The 24,562-nt window shown below is 38.3% G+C and overlaps 1 protein-coding gene across 3 annotated transcripts in view; it reads left to right on the top strand.

Annotated features, from left to right (window-relative positions):
* Nucleotides 1–1,378: 1,378 nt before the first annotated feature.
* The window catches only part of SFSWAP (splicing factor SWAP), a 35,410-nt gene continuing 12,226 nt past the window's right edge, over nucleotides 1,379–24,562 (top strand). For 2 of the 3 annotated variants that reach the window (XM_063415499.1, XM_063415501.1), the window contains exons 1-13: nucleotides 1,379–1,767; nucleotides 4,224–4,393; nucleotides 4,916–5,053; nucleotides 6,520–6,605; nucleotides 9,121–9,346; nucleotides 9,774–9,889; nucleotides 10,733–10,868; nucleotides 12,718–12,955; nucleotides 13,205–13,336; nucleotides 13,701–13,794; nucleotides 16,035–16,209; nucleotides 18,038–18,271; nucleotides 19,804–19,994. In XM_063415499.1, the coding sequence (XP_063271569.1) occupies nucleotides 1,514–1,767; nucleotides 4,224–4,393; nucleotides 4,916–5,053; nucleotides 6,520–6,605; nucleotides 9,121–9,346; nucleotides 9,774–9,889; nucleotides 10,733–10,868; nucleotides 12,718–12,955; nucleotides 13,205–13,336; nucleotides 13,701–13,794; nucleotides 16,035–16,209; nucleotides 18,038–18,271; nucleotides 19,804–19,994 (2,190 nt within the window). In that variant the 5' untranslated portion in view covers nucleotides 1,379–1,513. Of the gene's footprint in view, nucleotides 1,768–3,702; nucleotides 3,840–4,223; nucleotides 4,394–4,915; nucleotides 5,054–6,519; nucleotides 6,606–9,120; nucleotides 9,347–9,773; nucleotides 9,890–10,732; nucleotides 10,869–12,717; nucleotides 12,956–13,204; nucleotides 13,337–13,700; nucleotides 13,795–16,034; nucleotides 16,210–18,037; nucleotides 18,272–19,803; nucleotides 19,995–24,562 lie in introns of all 3 variants that reach the window. The other variant, XM_063415500.1, reaches the window with a different exon arrangement.

Genomic DNA, 24,562 nt, shown 5'->3' with positions numbered 1-24,562 from the left:
TGTGACTTGCACATGGTTCATGTCCTTGTCTCAAATGCTGATATCCCAGGAAAATGGTCTGAAATTATCTTATAATGCTGCCACTTCTACTGCACAGAGCCCTTTTTATGATATACTATCTTCCTGTTCAATCATTTGCGTTACCAGAGGACTCAGGGAAGTCACAAAATCATCACCACACATTGCTTCCTTATACTCCTCATCAAAAACATTTTGTTCATTTTGTTTTGTTAATTTTATGTTTGTCTCCTACTCTTTTTTTTTTTTACTCCGTGTTTTCCAGGTGGTATTACATTGTTCCACAAAGATCAAGTGCGTTCCCACCTGTAGACTGGGCGTCCTCTGATAAGTTCACATGGTAGAATGTATTTCTAAATGCTGATACAAACTATCCACCTCTCTTCCAGTGCTCCTGAATTTCTTCCCTCACTGTTTTACATATTTTAGCCCTTTCTGTACAACGATGCCAAGAGTTTTTCACACATTCCAGCAGCTCTGCCAGCATTTATGGGCACTCAGAATCTAAGGATATGGAATAATTCCCATTGTGAATCACATAATATGTGCTTCCTTACAGAACTTTATTATACAATTTGCAAAACAACGAGTTTCTTCATATTTCTTCAAGAGTAATGAAAGTAATAACTCCGAAGTACACAGCATTGAAAATTTCAGCCCAGATCACACAATTTTAGCTAAAATTCCTCTGGTTTATAAACTTTCTTCGAAAATTCTTTCACAGAAAGACTGGACTTGGCACTCAGTGCCCTGGTCTGGTTGACAAGGTGGTATTGAGTCATAGATTGAACTCGACGGTCTCAAAGGTTTTTTCTCAACCGAACTGATTCGTGATTCCCACCGTGGCTCCCAGGCTTTCCCCTCGAGGTTCCGGGGTGCCGCCTGAGGCGGATCCCCGCTTTGTGTCGCACCTCCCTGCACTGCCTTGAGGCCCCTCAGCCTGCCCCTCCCCTGGGGGCTCCAAGCCTGCGTGCCGGACACCGGCATCCGCGGCTCCACGTTTCGCTTTTGTTTATAATCTCCTCGGGCTCGTTTCGGCCGACAAGGACGCGCCTCACAGGCCTCACAAGCCTCACAGGCCGCTCCGCCCCTCACACCGGACCGCCACAGAGCGCCCGGCGACACGGCCCGCCATCCGCTCTGACGCACTTTCGTCACGGCCGCGCCCGTGGCTCCACCTCCCCGCCAGGCCTCGGCCATTGTCACCGAATGACACTACCGGCGTGGTGCCCTCGCCGGTACCGCAGAGTGGTGTTATCCTCGGAGTTAACGCTCGGGCTGCCGGACCTTGACTCGAATCTGCTGCCGCCAAAAGCCAGCCCGACCCTGCCCCTGGGCCGCCAGCGGAACCGGAAGCATCGCCATTTTGTTTCGGGTGATGGCGGCTGTGGTGCTCTGGGGCTGGGGGCTTTAGCGCGGGCCTGGCCGTGCGGGACTCGCTGCTCGGACAGTCGGTGCTCCTGCGAGTGCCTCCGCCTCGCTGCGCCCCTCGGTGATGTACGGAGGGCTCGGAGGGTCTCGACGGACTGCAGAAGAAGCAGGCCCGCCGCCCCTAATGTTGTTGTCAGGAGGGGGAACGGTGCCCGGGCCCCCCGGAGGAGGTGGAGGTGGAGGCGGGAGTAGCCGTGTGGAGCTGCTGGTGTTCGGCTATGCCTGCAAGCTGTTTCGGGATGATGAGAAGGCTCAGTACCAGGAGCAGGGGCGACACCTTATTCCTTGGATGGGAGACCCCAAGATCATGATCGATAGGTCGGTGTAACACAACCCCTAGACTGTGCTGCTAGATCTCCTGTGATAGCCTCTTTCTGTTCCCCCCCTTGTGCTGTGGGCAGTGAGGGCGGGGGTTGAGCAGAGGGCTCGCTCTGCCAGGCACGTCGGGACCTTCCGTGGCGGGCTGGAGGCTGCTCCTCCCGGCACGGCGCTCCGAGGGTGCTCTGCTAACGCTGCAGGGCTCCTCCCAGCCCAGTCCGCGGGAACTTGGCGTTTCCCGCTCTGGCAGCGCTGGGAGGTTCCTCTCCTCCTGGCAGTCAGCGTGTGATGTGTCTTTCTCCACTTTCAAGGCAGGCTCGGCAGGGTGGAGAGGGGAATGATCTGTTCCTTTTCAGTGCGAACCACAAACATTCTCTTCTTTCACTTGGAATCCAAGGGAGCCTGATTGCGCGGGAGTATTATTAGGCACGTTGTGTGTTCTGTAGGTGAGAATGGGGTAGTGTGGGGAGTGCGAAGGTGTTTATCTACCTTAAAGGAAATGGGGATTTCCTAGTTCTCCTACATAATCTGGCTGCAGGCTGTTGATGGGGCACCCCAAAAGGAGTTCTTGGCCTCTTTACTTTTCCTGGTGCCATGATTTACTGTACTAGAACTGATTTCATTTTGGGTGCTTGCTCTTGAAATTTTATGTCAGGGCTGGCTTCTTTTGACTGGTTGTTGTGCCGTAGGTCCAGGTTCATGGCCAGAGAGAGTAACAGAATCTGCTTTGATGTTCCTTTTGGTCTCTTGAGTTGTTTCAGCGCTGCAGGGTGGGATTTGGAAATAAATTCACTCAGAAAGGGTTACCTGAATATTTTGTTGTACAGAGGGACGTTGAAAGATTAGGTTGGTTATGTTTGAGTGGAGCACTGAAAGAATAATTTAAGAGTTATGGCTGACCCTGAAAACCTCAGTGGAAAAGATGGAAGGATTTTGGTTTGGAAAGGGTCACATAACATATTCTATATATTTGTTCCCTCCGTTTCATCACTGCTTTGGTGTCAGACAGCATTTTCTTATTTTGACCTTAAAGCTGTATTTCTCTTGGAAAAATGTCAGTAAGGGAAGGTCTTTTGATTTCCTTCCATAGGACTGGAGAAAAGGAAATGCCCTTGCACTCTTTTGGTGCTTATGGCATTAAGGATGGTTATCATTGAAATAAATTTGTTAAATTGGAATGGACACAAAGGCAGGACAAAACAGCCATAAATATTTTCAGCTATGTTTCATTTCTCACACAACAGTGGAAGAGTTGTGTTGCACACTTCTGATCCAGATCTTTTCTGTGACTGATCTCATTTGTAGGTAGAGGCCATTTTTGGGGTGCTGTGCAGCAGAGCCCTGTTCACAGGTGTTACGGAAATTTTAGGCATCAAACACGAAGTATGTGCACGTCTGTACACACATACTGAAATACCAAATAACGTACATTTGCGAGTTAAGGCAGCTTGCAGTGGCTAATCTTATAAACTCCTTTGGAAGCTTAGATCCTTTTATCTCCAGCAGCAGGAAGTCTTCATTTTCACCATTTTGAGAAAAGCACATTGCTATGAGAAGACTTGGGTTCAAGTTTGCCTGTGGACAGTGCTTGATTAACCAGACCTATGTTTCATTTGCTTTTTGGTATAAGAATATTTACTTTCTTTGTTTTTGGTCTAGCAAGTTGGCACAAGTCAAGAGTTGTGTGTGGGAAGACACCTCAGCGGAGTCGAGTTTACTGTTGCTTTATTTTCCAATCAGTTTCTCTTACTGATGCATAAATATTATCCCAATGCAGTGCTTTTCTTGCAAATAAAGTGATTTCTTAGTCGAACGGAACTGTACGTCATTGATCTTTGCCAATTTTGCGGTGAACCTCCTTAAATTGCATGTTTATGTTACTGTTCCTATGTATGTGTGTCTCTCTATCACATAACCCAGCACTTATTTCCTCAGCCAAATGGCTAGGGGCCGAGCCTAGCCATGATTTTACCTCCAATGGACGCAAGTTTCTATGGTGAAGATTTCTCCTGAGAGTTCGGGACTAGCAGAAAGAAGCGAGGAAATTTCGACCGTTTGGTTCTTACGGATAGGTATTTATGTACTCGGGTTTGTGTGAATGTAAGCTATTTGACTTTCCAGAAAAACATATTTTGCAAGTGACATTGATTGGTTGGTTGAAGCACGTACGGTAAGAGCTGTTAGGGAAATGGATCCCACTTAAACTTTTAAAGGATACCTTTGCCTTTAATTGTAATAATTTATTAGTTTCTTTGAGAGGAATTTAGACTATTAAACAAATTTTCTATAGTTGGTGACAAATGATTAGCAAAATTAATTGTAACTTCTAAAAGGGAGTATGCATTAACGTATAAGTTTGTTGGTTTTTTTTTTCATTTTTATTGGGTAAGTATTTAAGTAGTCGCATAAACCCAAGCCCTAAGTTCTTTGCATTGACCAGCTGTTTCATCCTGCAGGTATGATGGGCGTGGTCACCTGCATGACCTTTCTGAATACGATGCTGAATATTCTACCTGGAACAGAGACTATCAGTTGTCCGAAGAGGAGGCTAGAATAGAAGCCCTCTGTGATGAAGAGAGGTATTTAGCCTTGCATACGGACTTGCTTGAGGAGGAGGCAAGGCAAGGTATTGCTCAAGGAATAACATGGTTATTAAAAAAGCATGTTTAAATAAATTATTGTGAAACTAAATTTACTCCTAATTTTATACTCTCTTTTTCTGATGTTATCTTGACAGTACCCAGTGGATTCGAAAAGCGTATGGGAGTCTTTGCGTGTGTGAGAGGACCTCAGGATAGTTTAACTGTAGAGCCACACAGAAATTGCCCAGATTCTGAGGCCAGACTGGGATTTCAGACCCCCAAAATAAATACATTCTGCTTCATTTTTAGTGTTGTTTAAAGGAAATTCTGTGCTTTTATACGCATAATTGCATTAGAATGTCTTAATCCACAGCCTGTATCTCTTCAAGAAGAAAGAAATGGTCAGCACATGTACGTGCTGTGTTTTTCTATTCAGTTTTTAATGAAAGCTAAACTGATCAGGAGAAAACCTCTTATTTAAAAACTAAAGTAAGAAATATTACTTCTTTTTTAATAAGTTAGCTTCTGGATATGTTCTAATGTTGGTAATTGCATTTTTGTTCAAGAGGAGGAATATAAAAGACTCAGTGAAGCTTTGGCAGAGGATGGTACCTACAATGCAGTGGGATTCCGTTATGGCAGTGATTATTATGACCCTTCAGAACCCACTGAAGAGGAGGAACATCAGCCTGCAAAACAAAGAGGTAAGGGGTAAAAGTAACAAGAGTTAATTGAGAGGGAGGACATAGCATTTCTCTGTCTTGCAGCTGAGGGTTTAAAATATATGTGCTATTAAAATACAGTCAAAAATTCTGAAAGCATTTCATCAAAGTCTTTATGGGACTCTGAGTTTTTACAGTTTGTTCTTGATGAGCTGAGAAATGTTTTCCTGCTACGGCACAGTCAATACTGCAGTAGTCAGGGAATTTAATTCTGCTGTCATGCAGATTCTTATTCAGAAATAACTAGTAATTCCTTACATTGGCTGTCTGATAACACTGCGTTTCTCAGTCAAGACAGAAAATATCATTGTAAGCATAAAATAGTAATTAATAGGAATGTATATTTTCAAGTTTAGATTTTGTCATCTTAATTATTATAAATGAGTCTGTCTTCAACATAGTATGCCCTGCTCCATGACCTAAAAAATACAGAATTCAGTTGTCGTGTTCTCATCTATAATTCCAATAACTTCATATTTTTATCATAGATTCTTAAGGAAGGCTTCAAATGTTGTTGAACTATGTCTTAGTAAAGTGAGAATTGTTTAATTTAATTGCCTAACTACATCTTGGTGGGTTACTGTGGTATGAAATGTGCTTTTTTTCCCCAAGCTGTTATGTTGCAGAGCAAGATCATTTTAGGTACTAAAGCTTATTTAGTGTTTTTTGCTGTGTCTCAGAGACTGCGTAAGTGCAGTCAGTGTCTGTGCTACTTGCACTCTACAAAGGGTTTTTTCCTCTGCTCTTTTGTACTGAAGCAGAATTGATTGTGTTTTCTGGGGTTTAATTCATTTGTTTAAGACTCTATAACCAAATATTGTTAGCTGGAGCTGCTGCCAAAAGAAACACTCTATTCTTCTTTGTCTGCTGCTCTTTCCTTCATTCTTTGCTGCTGAAATTTCTCTGTACCTTTGTGGAGTTAAACTATTTGAGTTCATTTAAAAGAACGAAACAAAAAACAACTCACCAGAAAGTAACCAAACAAGTGAATTCCCTTTGTTGCATGGTTTGTCCTCAGTGATCACTTCAACATCTCCTTCGTAGTGAGGTGGTTGTGCTGTTTCCCCAGCTCCTGTGGTCAGGTGTTCCTGCACTTGGTGCCATCTAATCTGTCAGGGGAAAAGGGGAATACAATTTCCCTTAAGGCTAGTAGAATACATAATAGCAAAAGTTACCTTAAAAACCAAACTTTTTACTTCAATTATTATAAAAATCTGTAAAGCAAAGTATCTTCAGAGGAACATTTTCTGCTATAGCAAAGAGTGGCAGATAATACAAATTACTCTTTTTAACCATATTTAAATGTGTTCAGTATAAGTATTGTTTACATAGCCGTATTTGATAAATTCCGTGATTGCACATCCTTTTAGAAATACTTCATTTCAATTTCTTTAACAGTTGTGTACTTTGTTTTTTTCCTAAATACATTATTGTGTCATTTCTTGTAGAAACAGCTCAGACAGAAAATACAGAGGAAAATGAAGAACCTTTTGTTGCCCCTCCAGGACTGAATGTACCTTCTGATGTGGAACTGGTATGTGTACATGTAATGCAGCCTGCTCTTCTACCAGCTTTTGACCAGTTGATGGTTCCCTGTTTGGTGGTTGGGTTAGGGGTTTCTTTGCATTAACTTTAGTGTGGTACATTTTAAATTACTCTAAAATAGTAATTTCAAATGTTCTGCCTTGAACTCTTGAGTTCTATGAACACTTTTGAGTTTTCTTTTTCACACTGAAATGATTGTTTATGCTAAGCTTGTGATATTGTTTTAGCTAATGCAGAGAAAAGGCAGTTGTTCTTGGAATGGATACTCACTGAGGTGTAAGGTATTTGCTAAGTGTTCTGTAGACATAATTGGACTTGTGTATTTTTCTTGAAGGGAGCTGAACAGACACCTGCTGGAGTGCAGGTCTAACTATAAGGGTTTTCAATGTATTTCAAGTTTCATAAAAGATGGTGGAAAATCAGATAATAGTCATTGTTCTATACCTGTGGTCATGAAAGTGTTAATTTATATGAGGGCTCAATTTGATATTCTCAACTTGATAACCTTGGCAGAACACTCTGTTAGAATAATAGTAAGCACAGAGTATTTGTGTAACTGTTTTTCTTCTTCATTAGCCTTTATTTGAAGAACCTTGAGTTTTCAGAGGAAAGCTTCTTATTTTGCATTTTGATACTGTTTCCAAAATGTGATTGCTGGTGACAGAATGTTGGTTTAGATAGCTGCTTGGCTTGAGGTTTATTCTGAAATTTAGGATATGTTTCCTATTTACGTTGGATAGTGCAATTTGGAGCTTACTGAAGTAATTTTTCAGTCAGCTGTTGAACTCCAGTGTATTCACATGAACAGAAAGCAAATGTAGGTGTATTTGGTTTTGATTAAAAAAAAATAAACCCCACAAACATCAAAATGTCTAGACCACAGCTCTGAAAGCAATGTATACTTAACCTTGGGTTGGGAATTGTGAGAAATTTTTTTTTGTAAGCCTCGATTTGTTGTTGTTCTATTCAATTCACTCAGCTCTACCATGGAAGATATTTATTCTGTTTAAATTTAAGAAATTTGAGAATCAGCTTACTGATATGGAGACTTTGCTCCCAGTTTGCAAGGTGCAGTTCAATAAAAACAGATATTTTATATCTCCTGTAATACAGATCAATTCAAAGTGGAAATATTTGATGAAGACAAGTTAGGCAGTAAAAAAAAAGTGCAGAACTATGGAATGTTCAATGTAGGGCAGCTCCAATTGCAGCAGTAATGTCACTGTGGAACCTAGAAGAGAAGAACTGTGACAAGCAGGCCAAGGTCTTCTACTGCTTAAAACTGATTATGGGCAAAGATGATTGTTCCTCACCAAGGCACTTTAAAAAGTCTGTGGATGCTCTTGAAGTGGGCTATTAGAGGAAATTTTTCACTTAATAACTTGTGAGGAGATATAGAAATAGAAAAACTTGATACATAATGTGAAAATAATAATGCACAAAATGCTGTCAGTCTGTTAAGAACCCGATTGCCTCTCATTAAACTAAACTTTGCTGGGGTTTTATAAAGACAAATAAAACTCGAAACAACTGATTATTTTCCATATTGAACGTGTCCTGGTAAGGGATCCAGTCGGCAGAAAACAGCTTTTAAAATTGGGCTGTTTGATATTATTCAGACTTTTTTCCCTGTGTGGAGCACCACTGTCTCAAGTGCTTCCAATCAGAATTCTGAGAAACGTTTTTTGACGTTTGAACATAGCTGTGTATCTATCCAGTAAAAATGCAAAGTTAAACCAAATAATTAATGTGACACTTCAGTCCTTATAGGCACACAGATGATGTGTTTTTACAGTGTACTGAGCACAAGACAAAACAGCTGAGTATGAAATTAAAAGCAGTGAATAATGGAGTTCATTCATTCTTTAACTGTACTCTTGTTCTCTTCACGTCTTGGGTTTGATACCGCACTGCTCCCTAGGGATTTCTGGAATGAAAACGTGTGGATGCTGCTGAACTTTATTAATTTTATCTTTTACTTTATTGCTGGGATGTTCAACGACTCTACAGGGGAGTGGACATGGGAATTGTAGTTTGCATATTGGTCTTGAAAGGCAACATGTTCTTCCCAAAAAAATACAAAGTAAGAAATTTCTAATTAGGGAACAATATTTGCACATCCAGAGATAACAGAATTAAGGACAGCTTTTGGGAAGGAAACCATACATGCTGAATCTTCAGAGCACCTTGAGATATTGTAACACCAAGGTCATTCAGGATCTGTTGCACTCTTCAGTTTGGTGTGCAATGCAGAAACAGCTGTGCTGGTAGAAGAAGAGGATCTTGCAAAAGGAACTGAATGAGCAGCTGAGGAGGACCGGGACTGTTTTGGTTATATTTTAGGGCTGATGTGATTTCACTAGTTTTAAGTGATTATGAAACTTAAGTTGCTAAAGTAAGCCAAGAAGAACAGGGAACTACTGTTCTTTCTGATTCCCTTTGGAGTTCTAACACTGTACAATCTGCTTATGAAAATACAAATATGTGTTATTTTACTCCCACAGCCACCAACAGCAAAAATGCATGCAATCATTGAGCGAACTGCAAACTTTGTGTGCAAGCAGGGAGCACAGTTTGAGATCATGCTGAAAGCCAAGCAAGCACGCAACTCCCAGTTTGACTTTCTGCGGTTTGACCACTACCTCAACCCCTACTACAAGTTCATCCAGAAGGCCATGAAGGAAGGACGCTACGCGGCTCCTTCGGAAAGCAAAGCTGACGAGAAGAAACGTGAGTGTTGCTTGCCAAATGGTGGCTTTAGGGTGGAAATCAGTGGAACAGATGCTGGTCTTTTTGCTAAAATAGCCACATTTTTCTGGGATTCCACTGCAGCTGAGATTAATGTGATGATTCAAAATTTTGTTTAAATTGGAGATTAAAAAAAAAAAGTTTGTGGGAACTTTCAGCTACAGGAGCTGCTATGATGTGGAAGTTTTAAAAACAGTCATATAGCTCAAGTCCAACAGAAGGTTGGCCTGTCCATGTAGGGTTTAGTTTTACTGATGTTGGCCAATATCTTGAACCAGTGCATTTGTGACTATGCTGATTTATATGAATGATGCTTTCCTAAGAATTCATGCTTGTCCTGTATCATCAATCTCTCCTAAAGCAAATCCATAGCAAACCCAAATAAAATTCAGACACTGCTTTTGTTTAGACTCGAGAGTCAAATCTGAGGAAGATGATGACGATGATGACGACGATGATGGAAATTATCTTCATCCAAGTCTTTTTGCATCTAAAAAGTGCAGTAGGCTTGAAGAGCTCATGAAGGTACTTGACACTATTAAATTACATTTTTATCTTGTAAAACACCTGATTCATGGACACAAAAATTATAATATGTGGGTGCTCAGGTCTTTTACTGACAAAGGTCTAGGGTTCTTTTCAGACTGTAATCTAAGTATTTTTTGGTAAACTTTTGAGCTATCTTTTCTCTGGTACACAAATTAATATTTTTCCATTTCCAAGGAATTATATTTCTGTTTCTGATGCCCTCTGGTATTGAGGGCACCACTCAAGGATTTATCCTACAGGGACTGTGTTGAAGCAAAGAGATTAAGGTATTTAATGCCTTCTGTATATAAGCTGAGAGAGAAATTTTTTTCTTCTTTCATTTTAGTAGATGAAATGTTGACATGAAGTAACAGTTCCCGCAAATACTATTTCACCAGAATTTACTACTCATTAAATCTAAATTTTGCTAGATGTGTTAGTTGTTTTTATTTTCTGAGACTGGGCAGTGATGGAATAATGGGAGTGAGAGACGGTTGTACATATTTGAGGCTTTGAGAGGAATGGCTGTCGTGCCAGACAGGCAGATTCTGTGCCTTATCCCAGCAATGGCAGTCATTAGCTAATAGTAATAACCACTTCTTTTTTTATGTCATTCATTTCTGTTTACGTGAAAGTGGTTTTTGTCGTGTTTTTTACTAATTTTCAAATATGTTGATTCTGATGTGAGAGCTGTAAAAACAGTAACTTCAGTGTTTGCACAGAATTATTGATGGCTATTAACATAGATAAATTTGCTCTCCCAAAATTGTTGATGCTAGTGTTCTTTAAATATGTACTTCCAGTTTTAATCTTTTTTTGCTATTTTCCAAATATTTTCAGCCTTTGAAGGTAGTAGACCCTGATCATCCCCTTGCAGCACTGGTGCGCAAAGCACAGTCAGATAATAATTCATCTACACCACAGTCAACAGACGGGGCAGCTGTGCAGACATCACAGGCAGAATATTCCTCTGATTGTAAGTGCTTTGTGAGGAGGCAGCTGCTGGTGTGTTTTGATGAATTGTGTGTGTGGATGCTGGTGGGAAGAGAATATGTTGGCTTCATGCTTCATCCTGTGCATTTATTCTTTTGCAATCTCCCGAGCCTTTGGAGGTCTATTCTGAGTATCTGTTGAATTGCTGCTTAGGAAAACCAGGAATGGGATGGAGGGGGTGGGCAGGCAGGAGGCAAAGTCTCCAGTCTGTGAGTACGTTTAGCACAGTACCCTTATTATTATATTATTTTGATCCTGCAGATTTTGTAAATTCTTATACTCATAAAGGTGAAGTCAAGCTTCAATGAGTTTGTATGCCTCTTAATTATTTTCAGCTTTCAGAATTCTGAAAGTCCTTGATTCCTTAAATATGGAAATGCAAATTACCCTTTCATTTGTGGACTGACCATGTAATGCTACTGAGATAAAAGAAGGTTTGTAGTGAAGCCTTCGCTACAGTAGGGTTTCATGTTATTATACATTTGTAAGTAATGAGTAGTGTCACTTCAAGGTGGTGCTGATTGAGTTCTTGGTTTTTCAGTAATATTGCTGCAGGTCAGTTGTCACCATAATAACCTGAGTTGATTTTTATGCGTTATAGGTTCAGAACCCCCAAAGGATTACAGGTGTTGTCAGTGTAATATGTGGGGAGAAATATGCATGGAAGTAATTGTATTTAAAATTGCACCATAAGGGAATCTTAATAAAACTGAAACAAGATTTCTGTGCAGAAATTGAAAATTACTGGTTATTTCAAGAAAAACTAAAATCAGAAAAAATATTTCCATAGAGTTAGTCAGTTTTTTGTTTACTTTCAAGTCAGGCTTGAACCTGAATGTATGGTGATAGAAACTAGGAGATTATAATTTAGTACCAAAACAAGGTCAGTTTGCAACTCCTCTCACTGCTTTGAAAACTTAACAAGACTTTATACTGTTCTTGTTACAGACAACTTACTCTTTGAAGAAAGTAAATACTGCCACATGGGAATGTTTATGAAACTTTTAAGAGGATAATTCATTGTAATTTAATGCATTGATTAAAACTGGCTTCCAGAAATGCAAACTCTTACTGCAATTAATTTGAAATATTTACATTAATATTTTGTGTTTATACGTAGTCTTTCTGCAGAAAACACATTTATATGGTGGATACTTCTTGTAAATCTATTAAGCTAATTAGAACATTATAAAATACTGTCCTTAAAGAAGGATAGAAAGACATAATAAGCCTTTGCACTCTCAAGAAATATTTAGAATCAGAAAAGCTTTTCGTGTGGAAAACGTGTTCAAATGCATGGGTCATTATGTTTCTGTTGATTTGCAAAACCTGTCTACTTTTTTGAGGTTTAAGTAAGTAGGTGTTTTGTCTATATATAGTAATACAGGGGTTTAATATGTATATAGTGATTCTAGTGGTGTAGTTTTTTAATGCTAATTTTGAATATATGTATGTTTCTTTCTTAATGAAAACATAGTTTTAGCGGAGTTGAATTGCCAGAGGTGAATTAGATTAGGAAGGGTGATTTCATACTAGCTCCTTATTAAATATGCCTGCTCTAGCTCACTTCTTAATTCACATCTATGACCTTCAGTACATTTTCATTATGTCCCTTAATCTACATATTTCTTACTCATCCTAAATCTGTTAATATGAGCCTTTCCTTTTTTGCTTCGTGTTTGTTTGGTGGGGTTTTTTTGCTCAAGAAATAAGATGCCATTTCCTAGTGTGTTGTGTGTGGATTCTCAATCCCTTTGTTTCGATGTAATAATGTATTTCATTGGGTGGTTTCTCCTAATTAGAGGTTTGTTTTTAACTGTACCTTTTTGTAGCAACTGTGGCAGCCATGTACTACAGCTACTACATGCTCCCTGATGGAACCTATTGCCTGGCGCCGCCGCCGCCGGGGATCGACGTCGCTGCCTACTACAGCGCCCTGCCCGCGGGGGTGACCGTGTCCGGCACTGCCGGTGTGGCCACGGTGCCTCCCCCTCCTGGGACCACTCCGCCACCTCCCCCAGACACAGCCGACAGCAGCAGTGGGTTAACTTCTACCACAACGTCGACCAGGTACCTCAGACAGATTCGTTTGTTGATTTGGGGGAGTCTTGTTCCTGCACTTCACTAGGGAGTGTTTGGTGTGGGTTCTGTTATTGAATCAAGCTAATTTAACTGCATGGTGAACACAGAGACAAACCTCTCTGTATTTTTGTTTGTTTGTAGTTTTTTCTCTTTTGTTGTTGTTGTTGTTGTTGAAGCAAGAGTCTGAAAGATTTTCATGTTCTATTTTTAAAAACCGTTTATTGTTGATGTTTTCAGCACAATTGCTCCAGTGGTTGCCATTATACCTCCACCTCCAGATATCCAACCTGTCATTGACAAGCTAGCTGAGTATGTTGCTAGGAATGGGGTAAAATTTGAAACTAGTGTTCGTGCCAAGAATGATCTCAGGTAAGAGGAAATGTTACTTAAACTGCTATTTCAAAAGTTAAGGTTTTCATCTTTTAAGATATTAAATTACAGGACGTGCAGGTTTTGAGAAATACTACTGTTTGCTTGTTTGTTTAATTGAAATTTAGGATCTATTTAACGGTAGTGGGAAAACATTATGGCTCAAATTATCAGAACAACCAGCCTGTCAAAAATGTCTCTAGTAAGCATGCTTTTAATGTGTATCCTCTGAAGTTTAGGCTTAAGTAAGAGTGCTTCCAAACATCAAATAACATTCCATTTGCAAGAGAAGAGTAGATGATAAGGGATGGTTAGTATTAGCTATGTTCATGTCATCTTTACATACTCAGCTTTCTTTTAACAGGTTTGAATTCCTGCAACCATGGCACCAGTATAATGCTTATTATGAATTTAAAAAACAGTTCTTCCTTCAAAAAGAGAACGGTGACAACTGCCAGGTACGTGTATGTTTGTGAATACTTCTATTAAAAAATGCAGTAAATGTGAGAAAAGGACTTACCAGTTCTGTTACCGTGAGACATTTTAAAAATGGAATGCTGAATTAGGGAGAAATTGATCAGCAAAGGATGTGAATGCTTTTTTTGTTGTTTTTTAGTTTTGTACAGCATTAAAGTAAGGCTCTGTGAGATGGTGTGATATTTAATTCTTGCTTTTTACTATAATCCACTCCACTGTGGCTGTAAAATAAAATGTATAAAATGACAACCTGAAAATCTTCTGGCTTTCTCTACAAGGGAATATATGCTTTGTGTAGGTTTAGAGCATTGTAGGATTATGATGAGTGTTCCGCTGTCAGAAGAGTTGGCTCTGGCTGTTAACATCCATACCTTCCCATGTGCCTCGTCCTTCTCTATACAAGAGTAGCACAGAGGCCAGAGGAGCTTTCTGACATGCTTTTTTCTGAGGGAGGTTCTCTTGAGTCCAGTCATGACTGCAGCAATACTGGAGCTTCAGAATCTCACAGCAGTTTCCTATTTGCTTTGACTCTTCTAGTCCATCTTATTAGAAAGAGGTAGCCAGACCTGGCATCCATGTTTTTAACTATTCTCGTGTTCGCTAGTTAGATTGTTCTCTTACTGAAAAGAAAATTGCAAATAATATCAGAACTTCATTATCTGATGTTAACTTTTCATGGGAAAGAGCTATTTTTTTTTTAGGCCCTATGTCATTTGTCATCTCAAGGCTTAGATTGGGGAACCTTAAACTGAAGAAGGTAGGCCTGTGGGTAAACTCCTCGGAATTGCTTTGTGGAAAATGAAGAAATTCAGTAATGGTTGCTGTTTGGAACACTTGTGTCTGATGTTTTGTTGTAATAGTGAAAAAAATGTTTTGAAAATGCTGTTTTCAAGTATAAGCCGTGGTAAATATGATCTTACTCAGCTGATAAATTACAACCAAAACTGTCCTGTGCCACAAATCTGAGTGTTGTTCTAGAATGTCCTATTTGCAAACCAGTGGGTTGAATTCATAATACTTACATAATTAATAAGGACTAGTTAACATGTAGTTGGGGGGAAATTGTACACTAACCAAAGCATAATAATAAAGGATTCATTTTAAATGTTCAAATGAGTACAGCTAAAAAGGAACTGAAACTGGTTTAAGTCCCTTGACGTCAAGTTCAGCAATGCATATTTTTGTACTGCATGGCTTTGTAGATAATGCCATTCACTTCAATTTTTTACAATTATGATTTTGATATTATCTTTATGCTCTAGTAATACATTAGGCAACTAATGCAACTGATGCTTTTCCTTTTTGGCCATTAAAATTAATAAGAAACTCTACTACTGACTTCAGTAAATACAGGATGAAGTGCTTGATTTAATTGTGCTTTTCCCCTTCAAGGACTTTCAGAAATCAGTTCTGTTGGTCAGGGAAGATCTGCTTAGTACCTTAATTTCGATGTCACATATGCTTAACAGCAGCCAGAGCAACCAAACTCGTAGTTAACTATGTTAAATTACTTAATGTTACCACACAACTCACCGTGTAAATACTTAAAATGTTCTGTAATACCCTTCTTGAAATTTTTTTGCGGTGAGTTCAGAGATCATGCTGGATGATACAATCATGTAGTGGTAGAACCAATAATTCTTTATTTCCTTGAAAATCTCAGCACATCTCTTGTATCAGAAAACATTGCTAGGCCCAGTGTTCTTCAGCAAAATGTTGGAACGAATCAAACGTTATCCTGTATTGACTCCTGTGAAATCTGACTCTGCAAAGAATTTACATGCAGTTGTTCATGAGGAAAAGGTGTCTGTCATAAGCTTTCACCCTCTCCCTGGGAACTGACTTTATGGATTTGGTTTGGGACCCTGGGAATCAAGACCTAAACAGATATACAGAAGAAGTACATACGTGCTTTTAGGGTCTAATTTTAAAAATATAATTTTTAAAGCAAATGTTGGAAAAAGTGTATTAGCTGAAGAACATTTTCTTTGCTGTAAAATAACAATATGTTCTTGCTGTAGATCTGTAGGTGTTTTACAGCCTATGGGTTTACATGAGGCAGAATTATGGTCATGAGTGCTGGGTGATATAAAATTAACTGTTGTGTGATTAGCTGATAGTGCGATTTTTCAAATGGCTGAGAAAATTGCAGCTCCACAGACATTGTATTAATGGTTTCATAAGTATCCTATTAGTAATTCTGCTCATTTCTTTTGAAAAGGGAGTATCTTCCTCTGAAGATGTTCCAGCAGACACTGCCAATGATACACCGAGTGAGACATTTGCAGATGAACATGCACCTGAAGATGCATCTGAGCCGAGTGCTAAGGGAGTTCCAGGAACCAAAAAGGATGTTCCTCCACCTAAAGCTGTCAGTGATGGTAAACTGGTGAAAGGTATGGGAACATGATTTATTGGGCATGAAAATATTCGATAATGTATACATAAAGAAAAAAAGAAGGAAGGGAAAAATAGGGAAAAGAATTTCATCATGCAAAAAATATTTTTTCACTGAAGGCATGAAAAAATGTCTGCAATAAGAAATTTGATTTCTTTCATATTTCTTTCTTATCAGACTATCAGGTATTTACAGTCTGACACAATAAATTGTTTTACTTCAGTTTTGTGCAAAGTTGAAGGCTTTCATCAGTGATGCCAGTAAAATCTTACTTTTGTCATTTTCAACTTCACAGTTACAAGCTTTTTGCAAGAGAGTAATCATTCATTCTGAAGAAAAGCAGTGGCCTTATTTGAAAGAATACATGTGGAGGAAGTACTCTAGGCTAGTTGCTCATTCTTCCCGTGTTGGACATTAGTCATGCTGGAAGAAAAGACCCCTTTTATGTCTAAATGAAATATTTTTGCCCTTGCAGTCATAGCAGCAGAGGGACAGAATGGGAGTATTTCTCTGGAAGTCACTCAAAGCCAGCTAGCACACTATTAGTGTCCTGAATTGGAGAATTGACTGTTTATATCTGGGAGCTGATTTATTGCCCTGTCAGGAAAAGATATGTTAAAAATTCTTGTTTTCAGTAAAAACTAAAAATGTGCATCTTTTAACTAGAACTGAAAGCCACTAAAAAAAAAAAAACCAAAACAGAAAAAGCACTCTTTAACTGGGCTTCCGTGGATGGAAACTTCCTCCCCGCCACCTTAGTGGCTTACTTAATTACTGATAAGTTTATCTACTCCCTGTGGTTCCTTGGAATTCTCTCTTCCTGATTCTCACTGCAATCCCATTTCCTCCACAACCAGCAGACACTGGGCTCTTTGCTGTGTCTGTCTGACTGACCAGACTCCGCAGTTTCCTCTCTGGGCAGCCTGAGTAGCTTCCCTGAGGAAGGAACAATCTTCCCTGCCTTCAAAGATACCCTATTAAGTGATGCAATGTACAATGTAAAGAAATATATATTGTTTCTGTTGTTCTGCTGTTAGTAAGTGGCAAACTGGAGCCCGTACTTTAATAGTAATCTGCTCAAATTTACATAATGAAATATAACCAATGACTCATTTCATGGCAATCTGATTCCTATAAACTTATTTTCATTTGCTTTAATATGGTACAAATCCCACTTTATTTTAACCTAAATACAGTACTTGCCTCCGAGACAGACATAACATCCATACTAGATTTTTCTTCTGCCTCCGAGGAAATAAAATCCCATTTTAGGATTTGTTCTATCCCATGAAAAAGTTGGAAAATCGCTGTTACCTCTTCTGTTGGATTTCCTTACCCTAGGATTATCAGAATCAAAGCCTATCTTTTATAAAGTTTGGTATGTAATTTAATTATTATATTTAATTATATTTCCCTAATTGCAATCTCATAGGACATATATGCAAAAGGCATCCTGAGGAATATAAGTATTGCAGCAGACCATATGGTACTAGGTAGTGAGAAATTCCATTCTTACACTGTTTTTTCTTACAAGTGTCATTTTGGATAAATGGGTTGGAGATTAATGCTGGTTTTTTGTTGGTTTTTTTTTTTTTTTTTGACATATTTACGCAGCAAATGAAGTGTCTAATGTTTGTTTAAAAACACAGAAAGAGAGAAAAAAGGATTATACTGTCCTTTTCACCAAAATAATTAGCATAATAGGATGTTGCAAGAGCCTTTTTTTTTTGTGGTGTAGTCTGCAGGAGTTATGCTGGAGTCAGGAAATTGAGCCTGCCTCCTACTTTAGTCTAATGATGTGTGAAATCTTACCCATTCATTCACAGCATCCTTTGCTCCAATAAGCTTTGCAATCAAGGCCAAAGAAAACGACCTTCTTCCTTTGGAGAAAAACCGTGTTAAATTAGATGATGACAGTGATGAGGAAGAAGAGGAGGGAAAGGAAGGCCAAGAGAGTGCTAACAGTGCATCAAACCATACTCCAGCAATTACCACTCCTTGTACTGCTCCTGAAGAGAAGAAGCCTCAGCTTACACAGGAGGAGTTGGAAGCTAAACAAGGTATTCCATGTGGCACTGAAAACAAAATGAAGGATTGAGTCCTTCACGCAAACTGCAAAACTGACATGTGTGACATTTTAGGTATTTTGAATATTTTCTGTGTCATGTTAACAAGAATCAGATTCTTTTCCCACCGTTTCCTCCTTATTTTTAAGAATGAAATCTTCATTGGTTGCTCAGACAAAATGAAACTTACAACACACTGAGGTGGTTGAGTGCTTTGTCCTAATGCCTGATCTTTCTGAATTTTGTTTTGGTTTTCCATTACAACCTTCTAGTAAAGCACTGCCTTGGTAGTTTCCAGATTGCATTAACAAAGCCCAGCAAGGACATACCTGTTTGTCGTTTTCTTCAGGGAACAGTGAATTGCTTCAAGCTATTTTTCATTTATATAGCACTCCCATATAGACTCATATCGCCTTGTTGCTGTTTTGTTGCTCTTATAATGCAATGCCATTAAATCTTTGTGTGCATTTTTTCTGTTACTGTGTTAATGTGCAGAAGGGCAGAAGGGTGAATTTGAATGAAATGCTGGTTTAAAGGAGTCCAGTTTCACCCATTCCTCCCCAAGGCAGTTTCACAGCAGAGTATGCTTATTAAAGTGGATGTTCTGTCAGTATTTACCGGCTTAAAAACTCAGTATTTCTCACAACTATGAGTATGCCACAGGAATTTAGTTTTTCATATTCAAAATGGTGGTTTTTTGCTTCTAGGTAGCAGTTGCTTTGTAAACTGCAGTAGCACAAACTATGCTATGGTGTTACATATCTAAAACAATAAGTGTTTTGTATGATAATAAAAATGAAGTGTAAAACACACTTAGAAAAAGCTTTTTGTTGAAAAATCTGTGGAACTGAACAAAAAAATCCAGTTGTTTTGTACGTATACAGAACATAAAAATGAAAGTTGTAAGATGAAAAACATTACACAAAGTAGCGGTTAAGTGCATAATTAAATCTATTGGTTTATTCTCTTCATGTAACCACATACAACATGTAATCACACGCACCAAAATCTATTGGTTGTAACAATGATGAAACAGTTTCTGAAAATTTCTGAAGGAGCTCTTTCTATAAACAAATCAACATATATTTAAATAGGGATGGAAACTCTGAAGATCACATCAGTGGAAAGAGCAAACTGGAGAGTTTGCATCCCTTTAAGACTTAAAAGGAAAAGCTTCTGAATTTACAGAGCTACTTTCTTTAGGTAGCTTTTATAAATGGAAAAGTACATGTACCCCGAATAACCAGGATTGGATTTTCTTGTCATTTTAAGTGAGAAGTTTTTACTTCACCTGTATTGCTTTACATTTGCTTTACACTTAGCAAATGATGAATTAAGATGCTTGGAATGTCTTAATTTCAAGCTGATGTCCTTATCACGTCATTGAATAGTTATACTGGAAAGGCTTGGGAATGGCAGAAGGGGCTGTTTGCTTGTTTGTGGTGGGGAGGGATGTTTGTTTTTAGGAGGCCTGAGTTCTTCAAGCATGGCTCACTCTAAACTTAATGCTTAATTATCTTTCTCAGCAAAGCAGAAACTGGAGGATAGATTAGCAGCTGCAGCAAGGGAGAAGCTTGCACAGGCCTCCAAAGAATCAAAGGAGAAGCAGCTACAAGCAGAACGCAAAAGGAAAGCTGCCTTGTTCTTGCAGACCCTGAAAAACCCTCTGGCAGAGGCAGAAACTGAGAAAATTGAAGAGAATTCCTTCAGTATTGAGGTAAGCAAGAAATAAATTTCTCTTTCCCATAAAGCTGGCAGAAAACTTACCTCTAGGATGTGAATATGACAGTGTGTTATGAACTTGACTGAAGAAATGACAGCTTTTCTAAATGGGGAGAAATCTGAGTTTTAAACACTGTTAATATTGTCCCATTATCTTACATATGTCTTTCATCTGTCATTAAAGAACTAGTAGGGAAGTAGGCTACACAATTCCTAGGTCAGTTAGAGAGGTACAGAAAGGAAAAGGACCTTCCATGTTTTAACTCTGTACTAGTGATCCAAGTGTTGGAACGCTCACCTTGCAAGAGTATTGGGATGACTTACTTAAGTTGTGATAATTTCTTATTTGATGTGTATATTGATGGTTTTGCTGTACATTACAAATACAAGTATTGTTAGGAAGTAGAATCTTGCTTTCCTGGGTTTGGAATTACATTGCTTTCAGAAAAGCCAGTTAAATCACTCTTGGTTGCACTAGTCAAGCAAAACGTAATGTCTGGATACTGATGGAAAATTTAAGATATTGATTGTGACAGACTGGGTACAAGAAAGAATGACTTGGCTTTCCATTGTTTCCTTTCCCTCAGAAAGAATTCTAGTACCTAGCAAGTAGCTCATTGCCCAGTTCTTGATTTTTCCAAATATATCATGGATTACCCCTCAAAACACTTTCAGGAGAACAGTTGAAAGAAGCATACCTGCAGTTTAGATTATCCATACCAGCAGAGAGTAGCAGATATGTGAATTAAGTGTGGTCACATCCCAAACGAGATCCTGTTTGGGTTTTTCATTGCTACTGCTAACAAATTTTCCCTGACACAAGTGTTCAGTACTTCTCTTTTCGGTTGTATATCGAAGAGTGAATGCAAAGAGGCAGTGACAATGCAAAACTACCCACATTCACGGTTCTGCTCTTTTTCTCAAGGGAATTTCTCAAGGACAGAGATATTTCTGAGCTAAGGTTCCTTTGATATTTTTCTTTAAGAGAATGCCTGAAATAACCAGTGACAGCTGTCTCTTTTTCAGAAGAAGAGATGAATGTTCTTGCTCACATCTGAACTTACTAAAGTTCTAAGTTGAACTTGCTAGTGAACTTCTCAACAAAAAAACACACCCTATTGCACTTCTCAGTAAACTGATTTTCTAGAAACTTCTTTTTCTTCTTCCACAGAAGTACAATTTCAGAGAAGGCATATATTTTTTCTTATACAAAGAATTCCAGTGTATTTGAGAATTTTGAAGTAACCAGTTTCACTTTCTTACCAATAGAAATGGTTTGAAGGTGCTTTCATTAATAAAAGCTTTATTTAGAATTTCAAATATGTGTTTAAATGTTTTCTGATGTGACCTTGCTTTTCAAAAATAAAATTGGCTATTGCATTGAGAGTGCTTGTACTGTTTTAATGAATAGTCAAAAATGCCGTAATGTCTTTGAAAGTAATACTCCTGCTAAGTGTGGTTTGCTTAGTGACAAACTTATATAGATACATGCATATAGACTTCCGTAGATAAAAGCTTATTTTGAAACATGAATGTTTTTCAAGCTGTTGTTGCATTTGCCATATTCAAAAAAGCATCCATTTCCATTCATTCCAAATAATCTGCCTTTTACTCTCCTTGCCTGTTTTGCCTGTTTTTAGCAGCCCATTTGAGTCAAGAAATTGTATTAGAGAAAGATGAGTGAAATCATATTGCAGATTTATTAAACCCTGTTCTATATACCCTGAGAATCCAGTATGCTGCATTATGATGTCTAAATCAGCTTGTAAATAAATATGTAGCACGGGCACGCTTTTTTAAGCTTTTTCAGTTGTGTTTCAGACTAAAGATGCATTTAAAAATACTGATTGCAAAAGTAGTAGGAGTAACAGGAGATAACTACAGTGGCTGTAATAAAGTAAAGTATGTTAAAAAGTTGAGAGAGAAAGATGTGTAAAATTAGTTTTGTAGTTTGGTCAGTGGAACTAATTTGGAGTAATTAAATCAGAAAACTAATTAATCAGAAAACAAAAAAATTAAATATTTGTGTCCACCAAAAACATCACTAAATGTATTTCATTTCTTGTTTTGGGGGTAGGAGCATCCAGTGAGGAGTCCAGGAAACAAAGACTGATATACACTGGTCAGAGTTAATGTAGTGAAATGCTTTTTGTAGCTTAAAATTTGTCTCAGAAATGGAGTAATGGCTGAGTTGTATAATAAAGCATGCAGAGGAGTTGAGAATATCTATGGGAGATGCGTAATCTCCATTACACTGCCCTAGCCTAATGAGTGTATAAAAACAGTAATGCTATTTATGTGTACATACAGCGTATGTTTGTGCTGAAAACCTGTTTATCACAATGTGCAGAAATACATTAAATGCACAAAGCTTTTGTGACCTCTGTCAGATTTTCCTGATACCTTGTATTTATTGAAAGGATCACTGGTACTGAGTGTACATTACATCTTTGAATGGAATCAATTCTGCTAACTGCAGGTAAAGGACAGTCAATACCATGGAACAGAGCACTTCTAAGCTGGTTTGGCTTCAGCTGAATCTTAAAAATAGTCAGTTCTGTGTTTTCCATGGCTGAATTATTTCTTTTATATGGCTTCCTGTTTTTCTTCAAAGTGAAATCAAGCAAGACAAACAAAGGCTGAAAAAGCTTGAGCAGTGTAGCAGCACAGCATTTCACAAATTGTTCCTTACCTTTCTTGCATGCATTACAACAGTTATGCATAATATTCCCTCAAACCAGTACTTGGAAAGCGTGGAGCTCATCTCAGTTTCCAAAACCGATGAGCTTCCAGCGATGCCGTGGCCAGTGAAGTCCGTGCCCTTGTTCAGGACATGGACTAACAACAACTGAATGATGTTTACATGTGTAATTCATGTAGACTCTTGGTACACACAGACTTTGTATAGACTCTCCGGCATTTCTGTCAGTCGCTGAGAAGTTGCCTTCACTCTGCAGTGAATGTAGGTTCCTTGTCATGGAGCAGCAAGCAGCTTGTAGTTTTAACAACTGCAGTTCTTCCATGCTGAGCTGGAATACACCAGGTTATATGGAGTACTTCACTGAACTGCCTTTTTTACTTTAGAACAAATAAAGTAAGGTTTTCCATGATCTGAAATGCAAATCTCATTCCAGAATTATTTAAATGAATTCAAATTTTTTGAAACAAGATTATATATCCTCAGTAGTGGGACTTGGCATGGATTATTCTGCAAATGTTGTGTTTCACTCCCTGTCAGAAATGTTTTAGTGGTGATAGTGCTTTGATAGGCATGTAAAAGCCATTTGGTTATACCCAAACTGTTACCTGTATAAATGTTAGTATCTGATTCAAAGAGAAATCCGCAGTCATTATGTTGCAAAACCAGACAAGCACATGATTTGGAAATGGTGCTGTTTTAATGGCTTGTCCCAAATGTCATCTGCTGTTATGCCACCGAATATAAAGATTCTGTAGCACAAAGCAAAACTTTCCTTCTTTTGGCTCTTTCATCTTCCCAGGTTTTGAAGCCCTGTTTTATCATTTGTTTCTTTAGATGGCTTGTCCTTACTTTTGTCCTGTATGTAAGAATTATTTTTTTCTTGTGGAAAGTAGTCTTATTTAAGAGTGAAATATTTTAAAAATGAGATGCTCTTCTAGTTTTGTCAAGCATAACAGGGTTATAAACAGCTGTAGATAGTGTATGTCCTTCACACTGCTGTAGTTTATCCTACTTTTTTTAGCAATGGACTGTAGATATTCCTGCATGCCTCTTTGGAATAATAATAATGTATAACATAATTTTAAGTTTACATATTTTCTTTGTTAACTTTTGAGCAAAATGTAATTGTCTAGTAAAAACCATCCCACACGTATTTAAAGAAAAAAATTCTTTAGAATATTTTGGAGCCATTCACTTCTTTCTTTACTTTTTTTTCAGACTATAAGTACCTACATCTGGTTAGCATGGGAGGGGAGGTTGGGTTTGCTTGTAAATTTATCTGTAAATTTATCCTTTTGAAAAAGCGAGATAAAGGAAAAACACAAATGTCACATATTAATGTGGCATTTAGGGGGTGGATAACTTGCTGGCAAGTTATAAGTTGGATAAATTGTAACTTTTTTTTTTAATTGCAATTACCCTACTATCAAAAATTACATGAGAGTTGTAATTCCTTATAGCATAAATACTTTAGTCATTATTTACCAGGGGGAAAAAAGGTAAATATTAGGATCTGCCATTTTAATTAGGATAGGTGAGGAGGCAAGAATGTTTATGCGTTGATTTTTAGTCTTCAAAGCCCTCAAAGTAAAAAGGCATATTGATCCACACAGCAAACAGATTCACAGCCACTGAGTTCTTTGCAGTTGGCCCTGTCAAAATTTTGTCTGTTTTTGAAGACCTTACCATGGTCAGTGTACTGTTAATAGCTGGTTTTTAGTGCAGCAGGGTAACCCTGATGAAACTGTTGAGTCTTTGAGTTCCTGTAGAACAAATTCTGAAGGATCTTACTCTATAGGAAATACTTTTATCTCTTCAAATTAATAATTTGGGCCTGTTTATAAATACTAGGACTGACAAAC

The sequence above is a fragment of the Prinia subflava genome, chromosome 19 (assembly GCF_021018805.1).
Source record: "Prinia subflava isolate CZ2003 ecotype Zambia chromosome 19, Cam_Psub_1.2, whole genome shotgun sequence".
NCBI lineage: Eukaryota > Metazoa > Chordata > Aves > Passeriformes > Cisticolidae > Prinia > Prinia subflava.
The sequence above is the reverse complement of the archived record's forward strand: the minus strand, read 5'-3'. Positions and strand labels throughout refer to the sequence as shown.